This window comes from Myiozetetes cayanensis, unplaced genomic scaffold (genome assembly GCF_022539395.1).
Source record: "Myiozetetes cayanensis isolate MyiCay16 unplaced genomic scaffold, myiCay2020 scf7, whole genome shotgun sequence".
In the NCBI taxonomy this organism is placed as follows: domain Eukaryota; kingdom Metazoa; phylum Chordata; class Aves; order Passeriformes; family Tyrannidae; genus Myiozetetes; species Myiozetetes cayanensis.
Window position 1 is genome coordinate 44409823 of NW_026087964.1, and position 26268 is coordinate 44436090.

At 40.1% G+C, this 26268-nt stretch overlaps 2 protein-coding genes across 6 annotated transcripts; one reads left to right on the plus strand and one right to left on the minus strand.

The window, feature by feature from the left end:
• Positions 1-3280: 3280 nt before the first annotated feature.
• GAR1 (GAR1 ribonucleoprotein) lies at positions 3281-11540 on the minus strand. Of its 4 annotated transcripts, none has more exons than XM_050337866.1 (7): positions 10837-11540; positions 9830-10023; positions 9595-9749; positions 8080-8139; positions 7534-7669; positions 6038-6154; positions 3281-5686 (listed from the first exon to the last, which is right to left on the minus strand). In XM_050337866.1, the coding sequence occupies exons 2-7, from the start codon at positions 10008-10010 to the stop codon at positions 5673-5675; spliced, it is 663 nt and encodes a 220-aa protein (XP_050193823.1). In that variant the 5' UTR covers positions 10011-10023; positions 10837-11540; the 3' UTR covers positions 3281-5672. The 4 variants fall into 4 exon arrangements, with proteins under 4 accessions (XP_050193823.1, XP_050193825.1, XP_050193824.1 ...); XM_050337868.1 differs by lacking the exon at positions 10837-11540 and adding an exon at positions 10727-10811; XM_050337867.1 differs by lacking the exon at positions 10837-11540 and adding an exon at positions 10224-10601.
• CFI (complement factor I) lies at positions 11353-26268 on the plus strand. 2 transcript variants are annotated; one of them, XM_050337862.1, is made up of 12 exons: positions 11353-11519; positions 13134-13452; positions 14737-14881; positions 16099-16277; positions 17256-17366; positions 18932-19063; positions 20270-20308; positions 20808-20911; positions 21532-21647; positions 22401-22678; positions 23797-23898; positions 25822-26268. In XM_050337862.1, the coding sequence occupies exons 1-12, from the start codon at positions 11460-11462 to the stop codon at positions 26037-26039; spliced, it is 1803 nt and encodes a 600-aa protein (XP_050193819.1). In that variant the 5' UTR covers positions 11353-11459; the 3' UTR covers positions 26040-26268. The 2 variants fall into 2 exon arrangements, with proteins under 2 accessions (XP_050193819.1, XP_050193820.1); XM_050337863.1 differs by having other exon boundaries at positions 18932-19048.

Consider the following 26268-nt stretch of genomic DNA (forward strand, 5'->3'; position numbering starts at 1 on the left):
ATGTCAGTTTCTTTAAAGAGTAGGAGGTGTTTACTCTAAAGCCCATCCCTTTAAATGTTTAAAGACCTACTTCTTCAAAATGCTTTGTTTGAGTTAAGCTCTCAAGCTGACACAGACACAAGAAAAACACATTCCAGTATTTTCTAAAGTGAAGCATGACTTTCAGAAAATTCAATCGCTACACTTCTAAAATAGCCTGGTCTGCAGAAAATGATTGTTGAATGTGCCTTACAAGCCAGAACACCCTCCCCTCTCCTAAACAAAATGCATGTACGCTTACTTTGGGCAAATTTTCCAAGGCATGTTACCGGGCAGAAATTTACTGGGCATTTTCCAAACACCTAAGCAGCAGAAGGTCACGTTTTTTTCTCTTCAGTGATGAGGTACCAGCACACCAAAGAAAAGACCTTTTAGAAAATCCTGCATAAATATTAGCTGCAATAAATCTCTGCCCAAAGAGTTCATATGCAGTATCAGAACCAGCTGTTTCCCATCAGTCCCACTTCACACAGTTTTTACCTCCAGTTAGTATTCATACTGGGCATAAAAGTGACAAGGATGAGCAACCACTTGTATGTTGTTCACAGGCAGTTCAAGCAGGTCCCAGGCTAGAGCTGTATCTTCTGAGCAGCAACAAGGATGCAGTGATACTGGCAGTACTGAGGAATACAGTCATCCTATAGGAAGGAAGTATACCTGAAGAACTCTCCCTTCCCTAACCTGTCAAACACTCATAGAGCATTCCCTCCCACTCCTCAGCTCTCCAAAACAGACATCCTGCATCTTTCACCCATTTGAATATAAAAGAATATTCTTAGATAAAACTTGTGCAGTCACAACATCTAGTCATCATTACTACACACAATCATGTGTCATAGTTCTACCAGCAAACATTTTCTTAAATGCCCCAGATCTACACTCACTCTTACAGCTCTCAGGCTACTTGTATTATTAGAGTATTTTTCCTGTCACAAGAGGATTAGGCAGGAACAGGGTGGGAGAGATCTAAATGGAAAGACGATCTGTTTGGCAATGAAACCACTTCCCTTGTGCACCACAGTCCTGCCTCAAAAGATAAAAGCATAGTGATAATTCAATATCTTTGCTTTCCTCCTCTGACACTTTGAGTTTCAAAAGCACCTCAGATCTTGCAGCTTCCACAGAAGTCAGAGTTTGCAATGCTGAATGTCTCAGGAAAGCAAAGCATCACTATTTTTATTCAGACAGGATTCCAGACATAGAGTAGCACTTAATGAGACCATAGAAATTTTATACTTGTTGATTAAAACACAACTTTCTGATATGTGCAGTCCATCCTATGTACCATCACATTGTCACCATCTCTTCTTAAATTTGAATAACTTTACAGCAACTGGAATTGAGAGAAAAGTCAAAATTAAAGGCAGACATCATTGACCTAAAAGTACATTTTTTCTACAAAACTGCAGTTCATGAAACAAAGCAAAAAAGATTAAAAAAAAAGGAATTAAATACTGAAGTATACAAATAATCCAGAAAGCTGGAACCACAGTTCCTAAGCCAGTTAAAATATGTCTTACCACACTGCTTATTTATACTGGTACAAGAAAATAAAATCCAAAACCTCAGGGTTGTTTCTATCCTCCAATAACAGATAGATAGTATTACTGGTGTTAGAGGGGCACTTTATAAACTCAGGTGATTCTTTTCCTTCCCAGTTGTTCCAGATCAATAGCAAAACACAACTTCTATTTAAGACCATTCTTCAGTTTCTAGGTATCTCTCTCTATATATGTAAAACTCATCACAGGGTTTAGCAAGCTGCTTTCAGTTATGTGTAAAATGTATTTCAATCCATGAGTGATGAGAGTGGAGAAACATAACTTCTGCATTTAAAAAAAAAAAAAAAAAAAAATTAGAAACCTAAACCAACCCCAACCCTTTCTTATTTTCACCGATAACGAGACTACGAATCCACCCCAAACCCAACCCCTCCCACGTTTATTAAGCAACTACCGCTAGATGGCTCTCTAAGGCAGAACGTCCCTTTTCTTACAGGTGCAAATAGTTAATTCCCATGGAAAACAAATTAGTAACTTGCTTTTTCCCCTCACTCACTGATTTTTACTAGACTTAAACTTTTGTCCAGAAAAGCTTGATTCAAAAGAGATTTTCAGCTGACAGAAGAAAACACTCTCAAAAATACATGACTCCACAAAGCTTTTTACTTGCCCTACTTCACACAGTAGCTCTGCCTCTTTTTTTCTTAGAGACACTACTGGTTTTTGCCAAGACGATGCTTTGCACAACTGCAAATAACTTCGCATCAGTATGTGTGTGACAGTCCAGTACTGCTTCAGGCAAATGTCCATAGCTGTGAGTCAGTGCCAGGGAGAATCCTTTCTGTTCTACACGGGCCAATGCTGCAACATCAATATATCCCAATTATTTTCTGCACTTCATCAAATTTCTCTGACAAAGTAAGACAGCAAATCTTATGAATGACATTGAACCATCCTATCCCAGCAACCGTAGAAAACACAGGGTGAGTAAACATCCCTCCAAGACAGAAAAAAATATAAACCCAGAATTTTGGTGTGGCAAGGACAAAAGGCTCCAGGTCTTCTGAATACCTTTAAACAATCAGATCCTAGTGATTTACCAGCTGTTATTTTCAAAATCAGCCGAAAGCCAGACCCTATGCCTGGGTGGCCAACACATTCATTTGCGGCCACATTTTGAACACAGGACTTGGTCACTGAATGCTCTGGCCCTGCCAACAGCGAGCACGTGCAGACACTGACAAATGGAGGAGACAGGCAGGTGACACAACTACTGCTGTGTCCTGGGTGGGCAGCCAAGCACTGCAACCTACCTGAATTTCAGAGGAATACTGCAGGACAGCAACCTTCTTTGCCCTGCTGGAGCAGGTGTCACGTGAGCTCTTTAGATGACCCAAGTACTTTGTCCCAAATGCTGCCAGTGAGGGAAAATCCAGGGAATACCCGCCATGAAGAGCCTACACTACCAGTAACACCTTACCCCACTCTGCTCACTTCAGATTGCACTGTGACTTTTCCTCCCCAGACACCACAGCTACTTGAAACTTCCCACTTTTGCAACACACTAACTTCTGTTCAGGTACTGGTGAGATTCCCCCTTTCCTATTCTCTGCAGATGCAGCCTAGGATAACAGTAAGCACTGACATAAAAGTGGAACATTCCACTTACTAGGATTAGGAGCACAAAATGACCACATCGTTGGATAGAATTTGAATAAAAATTCAAGACAGAGAGAAGGTGTCATATAAAATTAGAGAACCTGTATTTTAGTTCATTACAGTATTACACTGCAGGGAAGGCCTGTCTTTTAAGAGACTGAATTTTCATCCTTTACAGTTAGCACCTTACATTAGGAGGGCAGGCACAGATGTCATGGCACAGAGAAGACAAGGCAGAAGAGGGACCAGATAAACCTGGCAAACACCATCCTTCCCCACAATGGAGAAGAAAACAAAACAAAACAAAAAAGGGCATCATACGACAAACACAACAGTTAGTTTCCTCATATTCACACCCAATCACTGAGGACATTCTTATATCCTAACACCCTACAACCTCCCAAAAGATCTAAGATTATAAATTTTCTCCGTGTATTATATATAAAATTCATCCAATACTGTATGAACAGGCCATACTGTAACGATCCTCATGTATTTCTCAGTTGGGACTGCAATCTGCCCCTATAACCAGGAGGCCAACCTTCCCTCTAGAGCTGCAATGGATATTGTTCTTTAGCCCCTCTGCACACAGATGTCAAAGCCTTTGCTTCGGCCTCGCAATGCTTCAAGCTGACTCACTGCTCCATCTGCTGAGAGAGTCAAAGCATACACATCTTGTCCTGACCTGCAGGAGGGTGGCACTGACTGTAACCAAACCATCAGCTGTCACACCATGCAATTCAAAAGGGATGGCAGGAGTCTTCTGACACCCCAGGAAAAAGCGTGTCCCTAAAGCATGCAGTGAGAATAGCAAAGCAGAGTATGAATTTGGGTGTAAGAGTGAGGATTGTGTTAAGTTAGCCTTCCAAAGTCAGATGAATAAGGAAAGACAATCATAGTCAGCTACCCAAAACGAGCTACTGAAGCATCAGTGAACACAGCACAGCAGATGCAGCTGCAAATGACAGAAGTACTGACAATTGCAGCTGCACTTGGTCCCTACTGTTCAACTGCAATGTGGTGCGCCTGAAATGCAACAGCTAACTCCTGACGTAGGAATTCACACTTAAGTGAATTCTTTAATACTTTTTTTCCAGCTTGTTTCAAGTTTTGTTCCAGAGATTACTAAAACTAACAGTCACATTTGTTAAAATGACCAGTAACTGTCCTGTCCCAGTGCTGAAAAATTACCTGTTTCTTTTTGTTAAACAGAAGGCTAATATAATTCATCTGCCTGGTACTGCATTCATCAATCAAAAAGTGTAACAGTACGATCAATCCTGAAATGTATTTCTTTTCACATGGAAAAAGATGTTCAGAATACTTGCACGTACATTATTCTCTAGATCCCTTTTCAAAAGTGCTTGGTAGGAGAGTCTGTGAAGAGACTTCTGGCTTCGGATGAAGTTCAGAGAGATTCTACTTTCTACCCCTTACTTTGTTTCTGAAGTCCAAGAGTAGAGAGGTACCCTGGTCTCCTCTGTTCATAAGGAGAGACAGTCACTAGCTTTTCAAAAATCCTCATAATGCATCCATTTAAAGAGTCCAAAGACTCGTGCCAACTTTTTCATGCCTTTTTTAAGCAATACATAATTGCATATTGCAATACATACTGTTTTTTTAAGCAATACATAACCAGAAGTGCTGTGTGCAGAGGAGCCCAATGATGGGCTATTTAATCTTAGCCCTACACAAGCTCAGAGCACCACAGAGGTGCAGTGCCAGGATATAAAAACCTCAAAAGAAACAAGCTAAGGGAGTATGCAGGGACAGTTAAAAACCCTTAGCGTTTTAATATACAATTAGGTGACTCAAGTATAGTACTAGCCTGTCCTGTTCATTAGACAGCAGCTGCTAACAAGAACGTGTCTTAATGCTTTTGGCTTTCATTGAGATTTATATAGAAAAATTCACAAAATATACTTTACTATCTTCCTTTTCTTTTATACATTATGTATTTTTTAAAAAATCTATCAACACAAAATATTTAAGTTTAGTTTATAAAAAAAGGTTCACAAAGGTTGTTTAAAACAGCACGTCCATTTCAGAGCAACCCAGAAGATTCTACGTAAAAGGAGGATGAGAACCAGGGATCAGTCACGCACAGGTAACAGGTTCACACTGATGAATGTGAATGTAGTGACCCATTTCAATTGACTGTTTACACCAAATTCCATCACGAAGTCAAGCATTGGCTGCTGCTTGTCAGAAACAAACAGTTTAAGAATAACATTGAATCCTGGCTTAGTTAGCAAAGTGTCCGTACATTCTGAGTGGTCTTCAGCTCTTCATCTGGGGCTACACTCCTCATGCGTTGATCACTAGTCATTAGCTGTAAAAATATTCATCATCTTACAGCTTCAAGTTCTTTATAAAAATAACTTTTTCAGAGTCCTTTACAAAATTTTTGCTGGTTCTTCCCTTCTGTAGATGACATGGTAAGACAGCGGGGAGATACTCATGGCTCCGCTTTTAATGTCCTCTTCCTATTTTAAGAGGAAAGAAAAAATACACCAAACAGTTCACATCTTAGTTGCAGTTAAAGCAGATTAGTTATGTACGTAACACTGAATGAGCTGATAGAATAAAATAATTTATCACTGTTATCTGTTCTCACAGCCCTTTCCAAATGCAAAAATCTAACATGTTCTTATACATACATCAACAAATGCAGAATACTGTGCTTTGGTTTAAGCTACTGGGATGCACCAAAACATTTAACGTAAACCCATAAATATCTACAATACATTAAAAATTACAACATTCTGTTTAGTGTTTATAAGCTTTAGAAATCACGAGCCATTCTTATTATTCAACACTAAAAACCACACACTCACCCCGAAAGCCTCCTCCTCCACCTCTGCCTCCTCTGAATCCTCCTCCTCCACCTCTGCCTCCTCTGAATCCTCCTCCTCCTCCTCCTCTTCCTCCACCTCGTCCTCCTCCAAATCCTCCTGCACGTAAGAAAGAAATTACCCTTGAAGAAGCATATAAATTCTTTATTATGCATAACAATTTATTTCACTGACAGCTTCTGAAAGGGAATGAACAACAACAAAAACCCAGAAACTGTCAGTTGCTGGACAGTTACCAGCTCAATTGTCTTTTCTAGGGACCATCTGCAGCACTTTAGGTATTGTTTGATATCTGATATACCATGTCCAAAATACTAAAGACACTAACAAAACTTCACAATTAACTTCTTTCACAAGAGCACAAAACTAATTACATATATTAACCGGTAATTGATTACAATTATTAATAATTATTATTTATTAGTTCAAACAAACAAACCAAACCACTTTGAAATACTTGTGCCTTGCTGCAGAGGGGCAGGGTAGGGTGAACAGGCAAGAAACTGTGATGTAAGAAAAAATGACCTCCAGCTTTAACTGCAGAGTCAGTACATGGCAGATGACGTCTCATCCTCAAAAAGCAGAGGATGAGATTCATCAGGTCATTCACCTCTCTCTCAAACACTGCATTTCAAGTATTTTCATACCCTGACTGGATTTTTAGAACATAAAGATATAAAGCTGTTAGACAGTGTCCAAAGGAGGGCAACGAAAACGGTGAAGGGCCTTGAGGGGAAGCCATATGAGAGCAGCTGAGGGCACTTGGTCTATTCAGCCTGGAGGAGACCTCATTGCAGGCTACAACTTCCTCAGAAAGAGAAGTGGAGGGGCAGGCACCTTCTGTGGTGACCAGTGACAGGACTCAAGGGGATCATCTGAAGCTATGTCAGGAGAGATTTAGGTTGGATAATAGAAAAAGGTTCTTCACGCAGAGGGTTGTTGGGCACTGGAACAGGCTCCCCAGGGAAGTGGCCACAGCACCAAGCCTGACAGAGGTCAAGCACTTGGACAACATTCTCAGGCACATTGTGTGATTCTTGGTGCTGTCCTGTGTAGGGTCAGGACTTTGATGATCCTTGTGGGTGCCTTCCAAAGCAGGATATTCTGTGATTCTATGACTCTAAACATACTAAAAGTATAGATTTCACTGACAGTTTTGAGTGTGCATTATCTACAACCTTTTACTGCAAGTTTGCTTAGTAGTCACACTTTCTGTCTTTGATATAAATCAGCGTTCTCTCCTCCCTATGCATTGGAGCTGTTATTTAGCCATTGGTCTTGCCATTGAAAAGATATCACTGTCTTTTCTATTGAGTCAAACAGAAACACGAGTAACATTTTTCTTTGCAATACAGCTGTTGATATTCAAGCACTCAACAGCAGCTTTAAAAAACAAAACAACACAAATACCCCACAAAACAAACAAACAAAACAAGCTATGCCACCCCAAATAACTCCAGCATTTCTTGGGATCTTACCTCTACCACCACCTCTTCCTCCCCCACGTCCACCACCACGTCCTCCCCTACCACCTCCTCTGGGAGCACCTTTTTCTCCAGGGGGCCTTGGCAAGAATCTCTGAAGAGGCAGTAGCTTTGCTGGATCAATGTAAAACTGCAGGAAGAGAGTTACATTAGGCTTTCAAAATACCAAGACCAGAAAGCACATTAAGATCTCCCTTTACAAATACCGACAATTTCTCTTACCCCTTCATGTCAAACTGTCCTCTGCAAATAGCCAAATACAGAAAGCACGCAAGAAATAAATCACAGTGTTAGAAAGTTACTAAAATATAGATATTTGTGTGATTTTCATTTGTTACATCTTTTCTTCTGGGGCAGGGAAGAGGAAGAACAAGATAGATACAAAACTGGAAAGGAGGAGGAAATAAAAGACTGTTTACAAAGGCCAATCAGCTTTCAAAGCTATTAAAAACTTCAAAAAGCTTTTATTATTTGCTGACATAAAATAGATTTATCTAACTGATGACATACAGTAAAATGCTGTTATTGAGATTGGCTCACCTTTTGCATTTTTTTAAATGAAGAAGCTTTCATGTTCTCAGACAGTTTCACTGAAAAATACTGTTAGTTTCTTTAAGGAGTACAGCAGTAATAAAACATTAGAAATTCTGAATTTGATTATTATGCAAAGGCATATTCAGACATTTTCTAAATTAGTATTTTATAAATTAAGCTAAAAATCATCACAATTGCAACTGAAAGATGAGGAGAAACTGTTATCAATTTCTCTCAAATTTTTGCATAGTTACAAATAGGTGTTTTGTGGTAAAGTAATTTTTTCCTTCCATGTATTAAGGCATAAGGAAGAACACAACAGTGCAAAGAGTAAAAACATAATTTTAAAAAAACAACTTAGCATAACAAGTGATGAACCCCTAAGCCCCAGGGTGACCTCAAGGCTTATCTAGAATAATTCACATGCTGCAGGGGCTCTTCTAATGCTGCTGCTGGATGCCTGACTGTGGGAAGGTAAGAGCCAGCAGGAACTGCTGGACCAACCACATGCCCAGCCTCATCCTACAGGGAACTGACAGACTCTCTGCAATCCCACAAGCACTCTTCTCCAAATCCTTTGGCTCTCCAATATGCAGGAACTTAGGGATGCAGTTCCCAAGATCAAAAAGAGCTGCTGGCCAACTCTGCTTAATTAAAAGTCAGGATTAAATGGGGAAGCAAGGAGCTGCAAAATCCAGCAACATACTTGCTTCATATGTTACTGTAGGAAGAAAACAAGTCTTTGCAATTCATGTAATTCTGATACAAAAAGTAAATCTGATAGTTAATACATTCAGAGCATGACAGTGCTTTAAAACCTGTATGTTTTACTTCACTTTTCATGTGGGAGAGGAAAATGCACGTAGCTAGTGACTGATGCTCAACAAACCAACACAGGCTAAGTCTTACTGCCACGTTACAGGGTTACTCCCCCAAGCATCCCACTTTTGTCATGGACTCTGTCAATCTGAACGGCCCCAGGGCCTGTGTCAACAAGCTTGCTTTGCCAGAGGACATCCCAGCACAAGCCCACTTTTAGTAATAAACTGGACAATGAGCAACACCACATCCTAGCAAAAACTCGCTTTATAATTAAATAACGAGCTGGAGTATGGCCAAGGTCCCTCTAATGCACACGGAAAAATCCCCATACCCTTGATCCAACTCTGTTAGGGGTGAGTAACCTATAGCGGAAAATTTTGTCAGTTAGCTAGGAAAAGTAATAACCTGAACCACCTTGGATCCAAAACCAGTAACCACCCATAACCCCAGTGCTGGTACAGAGTGAAAACCTCTGCCTGACTGAAAGAACTCTGTCATATCAAAAAGGCTTTAAGATGGGCACTTAATGTGAAGGAAGCACCTACTGACATCAACATTTGCAGCCAGACTTGTGTCTGTCCACATATAACTGGTAGCCAAGTCTTGAACTATTTTAAAATCCCACAGAAATCCCATTTAACATCCAATCCACTTTAAAAAAACCAAATGCTGCACATCACACGTTTTTTTGAAGGATACAAAATCTCTCAGCTGTCCAAAGATCTCATCCACTTTGCCAATCTGTTCTTTATTGTCCAAGTACACTGGTGCATTGAAATAAGGCACCTTGTTTTCTTCTGTTTTGCATTTGCAAACAATGTCGTCTTCACAGGGGTGCATGAACTCTCCCAACACTGAAATAGAGAACAAACAAGCTAAAGATTCGGACCAGTCATTCTAAATTGAACAAATACAATGCCTCCATGTAACTTACAAACTACCCTTTCGGGAGGGCCCTGGTCGTATCCGCCTCTGTTGAAGCCTCCTCTTCCGCCTCCCCGTCCAAAGCCACCTCGTCCGCCTCGATTAAAGCCACCTCTGTCACCACCGCCTCCTCCACGGCCGAAGCCTCCACCTCCTCTTCCTCCTCCACCTCCTCTGCCACGAAAAGACATCCTCTACTCCCTCCTAAATCGTGGACAAAAATCAGCTGTTTAAGAGGCAAAAGATATCTCGCATTTGTTTCGCTGTACAAACTCAAGTCTCCTCTCAGCCTTGTTTGTTAGTTTAGTGGTTGGTCCTTTCCAACGCTCACTGCAAACGTGCTATGGTTTTAGCCAGTGAAAAATCAAGTTTACAACTAAGATGTCATCCACTGCAACACCTACCTGCAAAAAGTGATTAGCCGTGATTAGCATGTTCTTCACTTATATGAGGGTTGAACGAGCCACTTTCCAGCCCCAGGAGAAAACTGTGCAGCTCTCCAGCCCCACAGAGGAGTGGCACAAAGTGAGAACATCACAAAATCACAGAATGGTTTGGCCTGGGGGGGACCTTCAAGATCATCCAGTTCCCAACCCCACCTTCCACTAGCCCACGTTGCTCAGGGTCCATCCAACCCGGCCTTGAACATATCCAGAGATGGGGCACCTACAGCTTCTCCGGGCAACACGTTCCAGTGCCTCACCACCCTCACAGCGAAGAATTTCTTCCCAATATCCCACCTAAACCTACCTGACTTCAGTTTACAGCCGTTTCCCCTTATCCCACCCCTACACGCCCTTGTAAAAAGCCCCTCTCCCTCCGTCCCTCCCCCAGCCGAGCGGCGCTACCGGGGTCGCCCCGGCCCTTCCCCTCGGCCCTCCTTAAACCCCGAGAGGTTCCCACGGGCCTGCAGCCGGGGCGCGGGGCCGCGCGGGTCCCTCCCGGGCGCCGTTCCCTGAGGAATGACGGACAGACACACGGACAGACGGACAGACGGACGGACGGACCGGGCCGTACCTGCACGTGCGCACCGCCCTCGCCGGGGAAACCGCCCGCGCTGCCGGAAACGGGGCTGCGGCCGTAAGTGAAACGGCACCGATCGAGCGACACTGTCGCAAGAGCCTCTGCCAAACCCTTGGAAAATTCTCAAGGCGAAGGGTGGAAAAGGAGCTTGGGACGCGGGTGAGCGTGGAGCGGGCACCGCACGGATAGGAGGGCTTTCCATGTGTACGTTGTACACAAAATCATCTGTCCTTCACAATGATAATAATAAATAATAAATACTACATAGTACACAATGCCTGCAATCAGGAGAAATCAGTGCAAGTGTTTCGATCAGACTCCTCTGGCCAAATAAAAGAAATGTGTCTCCTTAACAAGTGCTTCCTTTCAATCATTCACTTCAAGGGCTTTACTTCTGTTATCTCATCATGCTCTTACGATAAAACCAGTCAAGCCGGGGCGGGATCCTTTGGAGAGATCAGATTTATCAGTCAATAGTTGAGGCTCCTGTACTTTATTTCTAAGTGCACTTTAAAATATTTTACTAATGGTTAAAAATTAAACACAAATCTAACAGCTGATACTCTAAAGAATCCCAGCCAGAGGAATTTGACTACAAAGGTAGATAAAATTTCATCATGCGAGTGCTCCCAGTTTGCTTGGTTTTCTTGTCTCTCTTTTGTCTTTGTGGATCAGAGGTAAGATATGTTTTATTGTGGTACCAGTAATTTATTAAAAAGGTTTAAAAACAGTTTATTGTTACAAAAGCAAAAACTAGTTGATTTATTTTTTTTTTTTTAAGTTTCCTTTCATAGTCTTTGGGTTTCATACATTTGTTTTAGTCCAGCTTGAATGTTTGAAGCTTGCTGTTTCGCTTTCATGTATTGATTGTATCTGGGGCTTATGCTAACAGGCTTCTGGAAAAGATTTTAATCATGACCCTATCCTAAACCAATTTTGCAAGCATGGCTGGCCACATAAAGGTGCTGCTATTTCCCCTGCCTCCCCTCCTCTCCCCCCCTCCCCTTTTACTTGAGAAACAAGATTACAGTCTTGTCACAAGGCAGCGTGGTATATCCTACTGCCAGAAGGTTTGCTGAGGACTGTCTTCAGGCAGAAGCGTCCTGGAAAGCTGAGCTGAGCATTCAGCATGACCCAAGTATTTTAGAGAAATCCTGAGATAAAGATCAGCACCTGTTGTTCCTGTTCAGGAGAAACAACAAGCACAAATATGGGAGTTATGCCAAGTCGGATCTGTCTTGCACTTTGGATTCTACTGACCTGAGAACAGCAGGAAGAGTTTATTAAGATTATACAACCGTTAAAAGGAGGGTTGTTGGATTAAATTCTGCCCCTAACAACATCCTCACTGACTTTACTGTGGCCACGATTTCTTCATGAGAACTTTAAACTTCAGCTATATTGATTCAGTTGACACAGCCAAAGCTGATAAATCACATTTGAAGCCTAACTTTTCTCTCCTGATTTTACGCAGAGTCCATCCATATAAATTTTTCATGTCTCATCATTCAACCTACCCATAGATCTTAGTAAGCAAAAGCACTCGGCCAGCAATGAAGTCACAAGAGAGCTGCACAAATACAGTTGCAAAGCCACTCACCCAGAGGCTGTCAGAGGGAGGGTCAGAATCTGTGCTTGCAGTCCAGTGATGACCAGCAACCACACTGCAAACCCACTGCTGTGCCAGATACAGGGAAAAAACTGACAAGGAAGAGCATTTTATTTTCACATTTCTTTAAGATACTTGTTACTTGACCACTCACAGAGTAAAACAAATAATTAATTATACGTTTATTTGCTGCTAAATAGTTCATAAATATTTACAGGTGATACTTAAATCCAAGGTAAAACAAGCCAAAAAGTCTTAGAAAAAAACCAAATTTCTATTTTTTATATTTCTCTGGTGTTTAAGTCCTCCTATGTTTTGATCTGCTTATAGTCCCATTGCTGGGATGTGTTATAAACCAATGGCTTAAAAAATGTTTATAATCAGCTATGCACTTCAGCTGACGTTTGAAGAGAAAAGGGTATAAAGTTTGTGGGAGACCAGTAAGAGAGAAGATCACACCAGGTAAATGATCTGAAAAGAAAAAAACTGTTCAGAGAAACTGAGAAAGATGAGGTGGCCAAAGACAAAGAGGATAAACACTATAAATGATATTTAGCAACTTTGTCGTTGTTAGACAGGAAAAGGCTTATGAATGTACACTTTGTTGAGTGATCTGCAAAACTCTTGGCACAGTCCCTAATCTTACTCCCTTTTAAGTTTACTTTTTTTTTGTGCCTTGCAGAATGCAACATCTAATGCTGAAGAAAACCAGTTTCAGCAGGTTAAACCCACCCAGCCAGCTGAGCAAGACATGTACCTCATACGAGAATGCTTAAGCAACCAATACACCCACAAGTCCTGTAAGAAAGTTTTTTGTCAGCCATGGGAACGATGTGTGGAGGGAAAATGCCTCTGTAAGCTTCCCTACCAATGCCCAAGGAATGGCTCTTCAGTTTGTTCTACCCGTGGAAGGAACTTCCTCACTTACTGTCAGCTAAAGAGCTATGAGTGTCTGCATCCCGAAGCAAAGTTTCGGCACAAGGGAAAATGCATGCCTGCAGGTATTAACACCTCCTTTTCCAAAATTTATCAAACACTGTCGATTAAGGAGATGCTTGCTATTTACAGCTCAGAAAGTCTGTTCATTTTCTTGCACTAGCAACAACATGAAACGGAAAATGAAAAGTCATTGAAAATGGGCAGTATCTGTTGATTTTCATAAAAAATAAAGTGGTTGACAGGTCCTGGTCACCCTGCTGCTGGTTGGTTGCTCAAACCATCAGGTAGAAAGGGAAGAAATAGACACAGGAAAGAGCCCAAAGGTTTCTAGGCAGGGTGTTGACTATGGTGGGAGGCAGCAGGAGAGGGCCTGATGTGAACATTAGCAGAGAGGGTATCTTTTGAGAGGGACACACCTCACAGGACTAAGTGTCCAAGGAATGGAGTCAAGCTGCTGAGGTGTGTGTGGGAGTGTATGGGGGAAGGTAAGCCACATTCACCTCGGCCATCTTCACGCTGTGGATTCCATCGAGACAGAAAGCTGTTGTCCCTCAAACCAGCGACAGTTTGTGCGCTGACATGAAGTTGTTTGTTCTCACCTGCTTTTTATGCTGCACCAAGCTGCTTTGTTGGCTCAATACCTGTCTGAGTGCAGGGGCAAATGGCTGCTGTAAACTGGGCAGGTATCTCTTTTAGCAGAGGCAGATACAGTTCCTGCCTATCCTCCAGCCCCACCTCCACGAAACGTAGCAGGAGTAGCAAGCCAGGCCTAGTACTGTCCCAATACCATCACACCCTTTCCTCAGAGAAGCAGCAGCTCAGCCCATCACCTTCCAGGTGGCAAAATTCAGTTCTGTCTATTCCACTGAAATGGTCTGGAGAACCTCCATGTGATCCTGGTGCGCTCTCTGTATGGCTTCACTTTTTTAAGCTGAGGACTTTAGCTCCACTGCACACAGCAGATGTTTTGAAACACAGGTAGTAAAAGCAGGATCTGGCCATCTCACTTCAAGTGTTACTGGTTGGTTATCAAAAGTTCCCTAAAAAAGGTCTAATTTTATATTAAAATGAAGCCTGTCCTCAGCAGACCTCCAGGTACTCTTATGTGTCCATTATCCTCATTTGTCCTTAAACTGGTATATTTTGAAAAAGTAGCAGGCTCAAAGACACAAAGTCAATCCTCAGAAAATTTGCAAATAATACCTGAAGCTTCTGATTCCCAATCTACTGTTCTTTCCATATGAACCTTGGCTGTAAGTACAAAATAAGTCCCGATTTGGTTTTGTGCTGTCTTTCCACTAGATACTTCTATATAATACGATATTGCTTGGGGATTTTTTTTTTAGAAACATTTTTAGTCTCTCTGTATGATGGACATTCAAACTTGCTTCAAGTAAAACCTGTTAATCAAGAGGACAACAGTTTTGTATGTGCTACTGAGTGGACTATGAACGAAGCAAACGTGGCTTGCAAGGACCTTGGCTTTGAATTGTAAGTCTGGGGAATTTATCTCTGGATAACTGCAAGGGATCTGAAAATGTAGTGATGCTTACAGAATTGTCAGTCACATGCAGCCAGCAGTTAAGACAGAAAATGAGCAATGTATTGGCTCCAATATTCTAATAAGATTTCTTAAACTGACATCTCAGAGTGAAAGAAAAACACAGATTTCTGTGTTGTATTACAGGTTACAACTGTAGAAACCATAACTGGTTTACTTTTAAATAAAGCTGAAGACCAACGTGGAGGTGTTCTCTCAGGTCTGTGTAAGGGAAAGTGCATGGATCCCCAAGTAGCTCTGAGCAGTGATCTCTCTGCAGAGAACATGGTTTTTTTCCCTTCACCCCTCGCCCCGCTGCTACTGCTTGCTTTGGCCCCAGGTAGGGCTGAAGCCATGCACAGCTTATTCTTTTTCCTGTGAATATACTGATGACCCGAGTTGCGTATTCAGCTCCTTATAAAGAGTCAATTCTATATCCTGTAAAACTAATTTAATTTAGTCAGGTAGAGCTGCCTCCCCAACCCACTCAAACACTAAAAATGCTATTGAAATGCCCTAAATTGTCTGCTTTAGGTGAGAAGCAAGTATTTCCTAGTCCTGATTAGTATCTCTTTAGATAGCAGAGAAGTGTTTGCCCTGGGACAGAGCATTCAACCCTGGAGTCCTATTGAAAGCGTCTCAAGTTACCTATTTACTCAATCCATATTTCTGTAAGGAGGGGTGAACATACACTCTTGGGAGGATACTGCTCAGGTGAAACCAAGAAAGAGAAAATTTATTAATCCCAGCCTTGCAGTGGCATAAGCTTCCTTAAAATGCACTGGGTTTGATGATTCCATGCAGGATGGTTTCCAATCTATGGCTCCACTGTGTCCACACAGAGATAGAGAGCTGAGCTTACAACTTTTGCTACATAAGGAGACTTTTCTATCCATCATGATACACAGTGACTGTCATAGAGCTACATGTGCATTTGGGAACAGTTCTATGCAGCAACCTGCAGAAATTAGCGCTTTACTTTTTCTTCCAAAACAAACATTTCCTATTTACCTCTAGACAACTCCATGGGAAATATGGTCTTTTTCTTAGGCATGACCAAAATTCTTTAACAAAGAGGAAAATAACATGAATTCTAAACAATATCAGCAGTGGACAATCCATTGTGACATTATATAATTTGTTGTTATTATTATTTGTATCTCCACAGAGGTGCTGAATATTACCAAGCCACTTCCAGCATCACAGAATCTGCCTTAAATTCATTGCACTGTCTGCAAATAACTTGCAGGGGCCTAGAGACAAGTCTTGCTGAATGTCACATAGAGATGAAATCAAGAGATAATAATGAGGGACTTGTTAGCCTCCAGTGCCATGAAAATCTCAGAGGTTAGTAGTGGTTTTAGTTTAATATCTTTGTGAAGTCCTTCCATTTTGAGTTTATTTTATACAATGAGAACCCAGTTTGCTGAATTCTCAGCCACAGCAAACCTGCACTGAAAACTTTTGATTTATTTTTTTTTAATAATAATTTTGCAGTCTTTAAGACAATTGAGGCAATCTTGAGTCAAGATAGTCTTGAGTTTATGAGTTTGGAAAATCACTGTTGCTCCTTAAATATTTTTAAAGGTATTTCACCCATGGTTCTCTTTGTTCTCCCATCCCTTCCAAGGGTACCAAAGTATCCCACAGGTCTTATCTCTCCCAGCTTAACTGGTGAGGAGGCAGGTGACAACTTCCTAGTGACTGTTTCCTCTGTTAGGGAGATCAATTAGCACAGGAGTAGCACTGCAGCCAGACAAGCATGACTATAGTGGAACTGCTGGTGTCTTCTGGAGAGTTTCAGGACTCCTCAGTTTCTCACTGATAAAACGGGAATCAAGGTCCTGTTTTGAATTCTAACAGCTTTTCATTCTCTGTCGTGAGCTTTCTTTGGGACTGATAAGTATCAGCCTGAGATGCTGCTGGTTAGAAGGGCTATGACTCATCTCAGGTTTTTCTTACAAAAGCAGTTATTCACACACTCTTGATGAGTTCTTTCTACAGGGGGAACATCCATCATCTTAATCCCCTGACTGATTTACAGTAGGTTTGAACTGATCATTTCTTGTTTAGTCCTTGCCTAGAAGAAATGAAATTCCCTTTTGCCAGGCTACTGAAAGTTGGAGGAGGAAAATAAGTGGCCACGATGAGAAGGCAATCAAAACAATAAAAAAAGGTTCCTATTTAGGTGACTGGGCCCCAGCATGCCTACTGTTGATAGGCCAAACTGCTGACAGAATAAAATACGCAGGCAGAGTATTTCTCTAGGCAATTGTGAACCTGTGGTCAATGCCACACTAACTTCATTTCCATCTTGCTGCACAGCTTGTTCAGGTGATGAGTTTCAATGTGTCAACAAGAAGTGCATTCCTCTGAATAAAACCTGTGATGGAATCAATGACTGTGAAGACCTAAGTGATGAATTGTGCTGTAGAGGTAATAATTTCCTTTCTCAGGTGTTTCAAAATCATTTCAGCAGAAAACCACTGCCAAAGAATTTTTACACTGACAGTTAAAGTCTCTCTTCCAACAAGCCACTACATTAAAGCAATCAAATCACAGTTTTTGTATAGGCAAGTGCAAAAAAAAAGCAGGCATAATATATTTTTTTGAAGCAGGCAAGTGATCTCTAAGAGCCTAGATTTCCTCAGAGGATGAGGAAATACAATGAGAATATTTAGGAGGCTGTTAAATATTGATACAAAAAAAATGAGCCATGTTAGAATGAAAATGTATTTTTTGTTGGGAAAAATCAATAGTAATTAAACAAAGACACTGTTTTTCCAATGAACTGACAATAAATCAAAGTAAGATCTCTCTTAAGTTTATTATTAATGCAAGATTATCTTTAGAATATCTGTGAACAATTCCCATCACATTGCTTGTTCCTTGAACAGTCCTTCTTTCAGCATCTGCAATTCCAGCTGTAAAAATACTGACTAGAAACATGGAATGGATCTAGCATGGCCTGAATGCAGGAAAATACTTACAAAATTTGGATTTCATGTGCCAAATGGTAATGTGGTTTAGAAATCCCATCATTATCCCTCTCATAACCTTAATTTTGTAGTTTTACCATTTTAAGTAAATTTAATCTGATAATTGTGGAAACACATTCACAGGTATTTAGAAAAAAAGTAATAAATACCTGTGATTTCATATAGTTGAAGGACATTTATTTGGATTCCACGCGGCAAAAATAGTGCTGCTTCAGCTGAATGAGCAGAAAACAATTATTCCTGGAATCAGAAGAAATATTTCAACTGAGTTCAGTGGTCTTTGGATCATATGATCCATATCTAGATACATTTAGAGAATTACCTTATCTTCTATTAGACACATATATCCTTAAATAGTAGACTGACATAAGATTTTAAAGAAGCTCAAAATCCCCTGACATAAATTCAAGCACTGCTTTGCTTTTGATAACTTTTAAAGTGATCACAAAAATTAAAAGGAAGGGTGTTCTCAGGTTTATAATACCTTTTCATGTAACTGAGAATTTTAGAAGAACTAGAGTTACTACATTCAGTATCTTCATAATAGGATTCTTGATTCCTAACCCTGCATTTAGGCATTTAGGTCACTCAACCAAAAGTCAGCTTGGTCTCTGATTTGGCGCAAGCATCATCAGTTCCTAATTTGAGATGATCAGTAATCCTGGAAAAACTGGAAGTCCTTTGGCTGAGGTTGAGTGTGGGCATGTGTTATGGATGAAACTGGCATGGAGTGACACCAAGTCTAGAAGTACAGGACCAAAGCAGTAACAGAGATCCACATTTTTCAAGTTTTAAAACTTCAAGATTATAAAGTGAGGAAAGCCAAGTACTCATTTTGTTTACATGTACAGAGCCTGCTTTTGTGATCTATTTATGAGCTGCCAAGTCCCCTGCAACATGGGTATTATATTGTGTTTATATTTTAAAAAGCTCTCTGACTATGTGAGGTTGCTGAATCATATGATCCTGTGATTTACATTTGTAATTCTTCCTGTGTTACAGAGTGCAGAGACAATAGTTTCCACTGTCACTCAGATATCTGTATTCCAGAAAAAAATGTCTGCAACAAAGAAATTGATTGCCTCACAGGAGAGGATGAAGCTCGAGTTCGCTGTGCAGGTTTCCTTCTGAAAGGTGTTTTTGTTTCTTTTTTTAATTCTTCTCAATTATAACTAGAGACTACAAAATGCATATTCATTATTTATTACATTGGCAGAGCCAAAATGCATGCAAGAATTAGTCTTCCCAATGTTAAGTTATATATAGTAGGAAGAAAAGGTTATGCAATTTTCTTCCTTTTCCTTCTAGAAAATAGCAAGAAGACTAAAGGAAGGAAGAAATAGACGTTTTGGGAGGCTTAAGGCAGATTACATCTTTTGTTTACATGGCCATCTATCAAACTGGTATCCCTTATTCGTGAAGAAAGTGTAGAGAGGGGGAGTAGGAATATTTTCTTCACGGATGAGGAATTCAACTAGTTTGTCAATATAATAATTCTTCTGTGCTGTTCCCCTCTGTGTTGAAAAGATTTTGTGTCATTTTGAAATTAGGATGTTTTTCTTTGCTCTGATAAGAGACAAAGTCTAAAGCCAAAAAAGTAAACACTACCGGTAAATGGAAATTAGTACCGGTAAACTGAACTCCAAGTGTAAACATTATTGTCAGTGATATGAGAACAGACACAGGGCTCAGCCCCCATTTAGGAACCGAATTCAATGAGCACTTTTTTTGAATAAAACCTGACAAAACAGATTCAGGAAGCATTTAATTTACCTCTCATGTTGAATACCCTCCCTTACCCTCTTAAAGGAGGCACACAGTCCACAACAGCATAATCTAAACTGGGGGAAAAAAACCAAACCAAACCAAACCAAACCAACCAACCAACCAACAACAACAAAAACAAAACCAAAACAAACAAACAAAAAAAAAACCAAAACAAAAAACCCCAGACCTGTTATCTAATGCTCCTTTGGGCTTTAGAAAGCTTCATAAGGGGCAGGAGGATTTTCTGTTGTTTCCTGATGGAGGAGAATGGGATATCACTTTAGAGATCAAAAAAAAAAAAAAAAAAAAGGCTATTTCTCAGGGTTTCCTTGCAGAAGGGCTCCCTAAACTTGGCAAACAGAGTAGATGTCATGTAGTTACGAATGAGTATCTGCTATTGTAGGTCATTTGTAGGCTGAGGCAGCCAAACAGAAGGAAAGGAAACAGCAGGCACCAGGCTCAAGAGCATTGCTCTCCATATGCATTTAAAAAGTGTACCATGATTTTGGCACACAAACATATATTCAAGTAAATGTTTGCCAGTAATTTTAGTATTTTGTTATTCTACTGCAGGCAACGAAAAAGGGGCTGAAAATGACAGCATGGATGAAGGTAAGTGTAACTAGCCCTCCAAAAACAGCAGCATACCCTCTCATTAGTGACTTTCTAGCTACCAGCCAGCTGGTCAGATCCAGAACACTCAGATACTTGGACTTTGGGACTTTAGTAAGATGCACTCGGGGGCTTACTCTTTGTCTCACTTTTCACTAAATTCAAGAACGCTGTAATAATTCATCCTGGCTGAGGACCCACATCTGCATGTTTTGGCATCTGGCAGAGGTAAACTCCCAGCAAATCTAGGGAAATAGCTTTAAAATGATTTGCCTGAACGCAAGCAGCATTGGAAAATGAAGAGAAGTAATGTGATGCTACGACACAAGCAATTTTCAAAGCGAAAACAGATGCCAAAATTTTTGGTCTTTGCTTTTCTGCAATTTTCAGTTACTGGCATATTCACAGCACTCAAATTTTCAAGATAAAGATAAACCTGTCTCCAAATAGAGAGAATGTATATCTGAATTCTGAGGTACGTTTTTCCTTTTTGTTAAAGAAAGAAGAAAGATAAAGACGTTTCTTCCCCAAGTGCACTGTGGTGTTACAAATTACACATTAACTCGACGGAAAAGAATTGTAGGTGGAGAGATTGCAAGAAAGGTAAAAAAATAGCCTGACCGCATATGAGTTCCTTCAGCATTGATTTAAATGGGCATTATTTGCTTTCTGTTAAACTTAGGGAAATAAAAAAAATCAGCTATAACATTTATTTCTTGCTTTGCAGCAGTAGTGGCATCACAGTGAGTGAAAAGTGAAGAGAAGCACAAATTATAAAGTAAAATATGGAGTTGCAAAGTTGAGCATTGTGCACACTGAAAATTAATCAGAAAAACACTTAACACTATAGCTAGAAATAACAATTCTGGCAAAATGTCATTAAAATTTGCATCTTTGAAACAGAATACAGCAAAAATGTGGCACTTGGTCAAACCAGGTCAGATCCTACATATTTCTCTGGCTACAAGGAGTTTCATGACTGAAAGTTGGAGGGAAGGAGGCATCGCAAAAAGTCAGAAGATTGAATAAAATTACTGGATTTTATCATATATATCCTTTATATCTGATGTAGCCCAGTTCACAACTTCTGCACAGTAGATCTATAATTTACAATGAGACGTAGTCAAGAAGATGAGGTGATATCAGGAACTGTGTTTCCCTTTGTGCACTAAAATAGTACAAGTATAATGATTTCTCATTATTTGCGTTTGTTGTTTAAATAGGGTGAATTCCCCTGGCAAGTGGCAATTAAAGACACCAGCAAGGAAGCTACAACAGTGTACTGTGGAGGAGTTTATATTGGTGGCTGTTGGGTTCTGACTGCTGCACACTGTGTCAGGTAAAAACGACAAGCTATGAAATTATTTTCTTATTGCAAGGTAGAAAGATTGAATTGGGTATTATTGCCTTTCTCAGCTACCAGCTTGCTAATTTCTATTTGCCTGTTGAATAGAACAATTTAAAACACTGACTTACCCACATTAATGATGCAGAATATTCAGAGAAAACAAAGTATTTTGACAATAGAAAGATGAAAAAGTAATGATAAGTTTGAGAGACATAGCATGCTTCAGTTAGATGGCAAGCAGGCAGGAAAGGTTCAAGGTTACCATTCTGCCTGAAATGAAATACAAGGGACCTCCTGTCTTCCCCAGCTCTACCTTGGGGAAGTCCAGGATCTGGTTCCTGAGAATGTCCCTGGGGTCACATATTCCCCAGAACAAGCAAGAGTAGACAGGGAAGATTTTCCAGTCCCATCCACACCTGCTCACTCTTTTTTTAGAGCAGCGTGAAAACCTGGTTTCTCTTTGTCACAGCACTAAACACAGAGCCTGGGGTTTAACATTTTTTCTGTATTAGTTGCAGTACTCAGCATGGGTCATCTGTCTTGAATTTACTATAGTTCACACAAACCTGGACATCGAGTCCAGAAAGAAAATATACGCATATAACAAGAATTTTTATTCTACGGAAACTGTGATAAAATACGTAAGTTTACATCTTTAAATGATGACAAATGATGACACTGGCTGACAAATACAGTGCTTGTGTTAAGTACCAAATCATATTTTATTCGACTGTTTTTTTCCAGGGCAAATCGAGTCCATCTCTACCGTGTCTGGGTTGGAATGCTGAACTCAATAGTGTACAACAAAGAGACACATACTTTAGGAGTAAAACAAGTGATAATTCATGAAAATTACAATGCATCAACTTATGAAAATGACATTGCTCTGCTGGAGCTGAGTGGTTCTGAGAATCGAGAATGCTCCCTGGACCACAACAGCATACCTGCCTGTATCCCCTGGTCAGAGTATATGTTCAAGACCGGTGACAGATGCAAGATCTCTGGATGGGGACTAGAGAAAGGTACTTGCATTAGTGCTTGCTACAAGAATGTACTATTTGTATCACTCCTTTTCGAGTTGTGGTGAGCTTTCATTTTGAAAAGGCTGAAGAATAGTTGTGCACAAAGCACTCAGAAGAGGCTGAGTACAGAAAACATTGGCTGTGGTTTGGCATTCAGCTATCACTGTTGGTTCTCTTTTCTGTACTCCTTCCTCTGCTGTTTCAGCCACTTACTAAATTGATATGGAGGATACTCCTGGATGAAAACTATCCTAATGATAAGAAATTTTCCTTTTTCCCATCTAATATTTATATTAGCTGTGGAGACCTGTTAAAGATATGATCAAGCATTTGGTAGCTCACAGGGGCCCACAGCCTGTCCTCTGGCCCAAGAGGATCTGAGCTGCAACCAACAGTTATGAAACTCAGCACATCCTGTCTCAACCATGTCTGAGTTTAGCCCAGAGAAGCTGCACAGAGACACCAAGGCCAAATGCAATCACACTTTCAAAGATTTTGGAAGCATTTGTTTTGTATCACAGGGTTACAGCCTGGTATTGGAGCTACCACGTTCTGGTTGTCAGGTTTCTCCTGACAATACTCAGTAGCAGTCCACACAGCAAATGCCAATTTGGGAATTGCTAGCAAAGAGACAGAAAACAAAACAGAGCATCTCCTTAGACTTGTGAATACATAGTTCACCTGTACCTTCAATAACTGCTCCATTCACCCCAAAAAGACAGAAACTAATTGGAAAAAAGGTAACAAGGATTAATCACAGCCACATCTCCATTCCACAGAAAACAATATACCAGTTTCCAAGTGTCTGAAAACCTTAATATGGAAAACATAGGAAAAAATACCTGAGAAAGACATGGAAATGGAAAGGGCTGAAAATGTCACGAAATGAAACTACTGTAGTTAACTCTGCAATTGAACCACTCTGCTTTTATTTTTAAATATATGGCCAAGGTACTGCAATTCATATGGGGTAAATGTTACTGGCAGTTTAAAGTTTCTGGTTTATAATAATGAAGATAATATTCTGTAAATAATTAAATATGTAACTTTTAATTTATTATATTAATTTATATTTATTATATTAAATGTGTCTAAAATTATATTCTTTTTTTTCCTAGGTTATACCAAACAATTTATCCTCAAGTGGGGAAATGTTAATATATTTCAGAATTGTTCTGAATTGTATCCAGGACGATTTTTTAAAAAAATGGAATGTGCAGGCAAGCATCAATTTTCTTACTATAATCTCTCTACCATCAAACTCACAGTTTAGAAGGTCAGACATAATGGCTGGGAATATTCTAGACTTGGGAAAGACAAAAAAACAACTACCACAGTATCACTATTGGCAAAATGCTACAGCATCCACCATTATATATGTATTTATAAACAGGGTTCAGATGACAGTATGCCAAGTTTATATAATTATGTGGACAAATTTCTGCATGTAATTTGAGTTGTGTTTTCTAGACACACAAGCACTTTACAGTGCACTGACCTTCCCACCATTACTAGATTTGATTCTGATTCAGCAACATATTTAAGCAAATACCTGTCCTAGGGTACATTAGTAGCCCTATTGACTAGAATAAACTATTCATCTGCTTAGCCATTAACACACTGTAGCCTGGGAAAATACGATTAACTTTTCAAACTTAGATTAGTCTGGCCAGGAAACTAGTTGTCGCTCCTAGTATTAAAATGAGGATTTTGAATAGACATTTTTTGCTTCTCAAGTAATGGAAGGTATTGCCAAAGACATGACTAAAAGGGCAATGAGCGTTCAACTTATAGGGCAGATAGTTTCAAATGTTTGTTAAATCAAAAAATAAAGGTAATATTTAAACAAATTCCTTAATAAGAAAATAAAAACCCGATATGAAAGCCAAATAATTAATGATAAATTCAGCATGACACCTGTAAGATACTGGCAAGTTCTGTAATTTATCTTCTTTTTCTTCAGTGTATTTCAAGTGACCATACTTTACCAGGAGGTGACAAGGGCAGTATCACATGGAACAAATTCAGAACAGGGGTACCTGGGGTTAGCTTCCCCTTCCTGATGCGAATACAAACTTTGAAATTAAGGGCTAATATCCACATTAGTCAGTTATACAAGCAAATATTAATTAAACTGATTAAAGGCAGTAAAAACTTGTTTCATAGGATCAGTAATCCCAACTCTGTAGAGTTCATGTAACTCTTTCTCAGTAATACAGAGATTCAAGAAGGAGGTTACATTTTTAAAAACTTGGAGACTCATGCTTGATAAGGGCTCCTTCATACTAGGACAGTCTACCAAGCAGAAAAGTGTCATAAGAGAGTTAGAAATAAATAAACTTTTACTGAGTATATAGGAGAGATCATATTCTAGCTCTGTAGCAGCATTTCTGTTTATATCACATCTTTTAATTCATTTTTTCACAAGCACTGTATTTGCTGAATTGCAAACAAGTAGGTTTGTGAACACTGAAACATAAGGAGCATTGAATCCTACACACTTGTGCCTCAGGGCTGCTATCTGGTGCTGCAAAAGGTCCACGCTGAGACCGAGACCTCGCAGTGAGGGCACTGTATTACAGACAGCTGCTCTCTCCCTCCCTTCCCAGGATTCATGTGCTCTCCTTCTCCCTTTTGTACCTGCTCACCTATTTTCATAAAGCTGCTAAAGAAAATAATTGTACAGATGAAACAGCATAATGAGTGACTGAGCAGAGAGGACACCAAAGGCAGACACAGAGGCATACACATATTATGACATCTTCACTTCCGTGGGAATCAACCTACAAATCTTGTTACCTTTTCCCTCCACCTTTGTTCCATTTTTATGGGCTACTTATTACGACACAATAGGCAACGTGGCTGAATTCTTATCTTTTGCACAGGGTAAAACAAGACTCATGTGACTGACAACAAAGCAAATGAGGAGAACTTGGGTCAGCCACAAACATAAAGAGAGACCCAGCATTTAAAAAGAAATGAGAAATAATAGGCTGAAGAGGTTCAGAACCTCCTTTACTGGTGACCATTAGGCAAACATCCGTCAGGAAGTGACATGCACCTGAAAATTCTCCTGAGCTCTGCTTTGTGTTCTAGCTTGTATATGAACTAATTTTTGCTTTATATTTCCTCATTTTCTTCAGGTACTTATGATGGCTCCACAGACAGCTGCAAAGGTGACTCAGGAGGACCCTTGGTCTGTTTTGATGCAGAAAATGTGGCGTATGTCTGGGGTGTTGTGAGCTGGGGTGAGAACTGTGGGGAGGCTGGTCACCCTGGCGTGTACACAAAGGTTGCCAGCTATTATGACTGGATTAGCTACCATGTGACACGGAGTCTCATTGCACGGTACAACACCTGAGCTTATATTCAAGACTTCCTTCATATCACCCACACAAAACCAAACACCAGCCCTTTTCCCACAATCAGCAGTCATGTAACTTAGCAGCAATAACTACAAATCTTTAAAGAATGTATTTTGAAAATTCTTAACCCTCTGTGAATACTATAATTTTGTAGAGCCCGTAGGAAGAGAATTCTACAGACAAAAGTCCACAGCAACAGTCTCTAATAAAGCAAGGATGTTAAAA

Bases quoted from the DNA above. Each gene is read 5' to 3' on its own strand.
- CFI (XM_050337862.1), top strand. From the start codon at position 11,460: ATGCGAGTGCTCCCAGTTTGCTTGGTTTTCTTGTCTCTCTTTTGTCTT. The intron at 11,520-13,133 runs GTAAGATATGTT...TGTGCCTTGCAG, and splicing joins TTTGTCTTTGTGGATCAGAG to AATGCAACATCTAATGCTGA. The intron at 16,278-17,255 runs GTTAGTAGTGGT...CTTGCTGCACAG, and splicing joins GTGCCATGAAAATCTCAGAG to CTTGTTCAGGTGATGAGTTT.
- GAR1 (XM_050337866.1), bottom strand. From the start codon at position 10,010: ATGTCTTTTCGTGGCAGAGGAGGTGGAGGAGGAAGAGGAGGTGGAGGC. The intron at 9,750-9,829 runs GTAAGTTACATG...TCTCTATTTCAG, and splicing joins CCCTCCCGAAAGGGTAGTTT to TGTTGGGAGAGTTCATGCAC. The intron at 8,140-9,594 runs GTATCCTTCAAA...AGAAACTAACAG, and splicing joins TTGGACAGCTGAGAGATTTT to TATTTTTCAGTGAAACTGTC.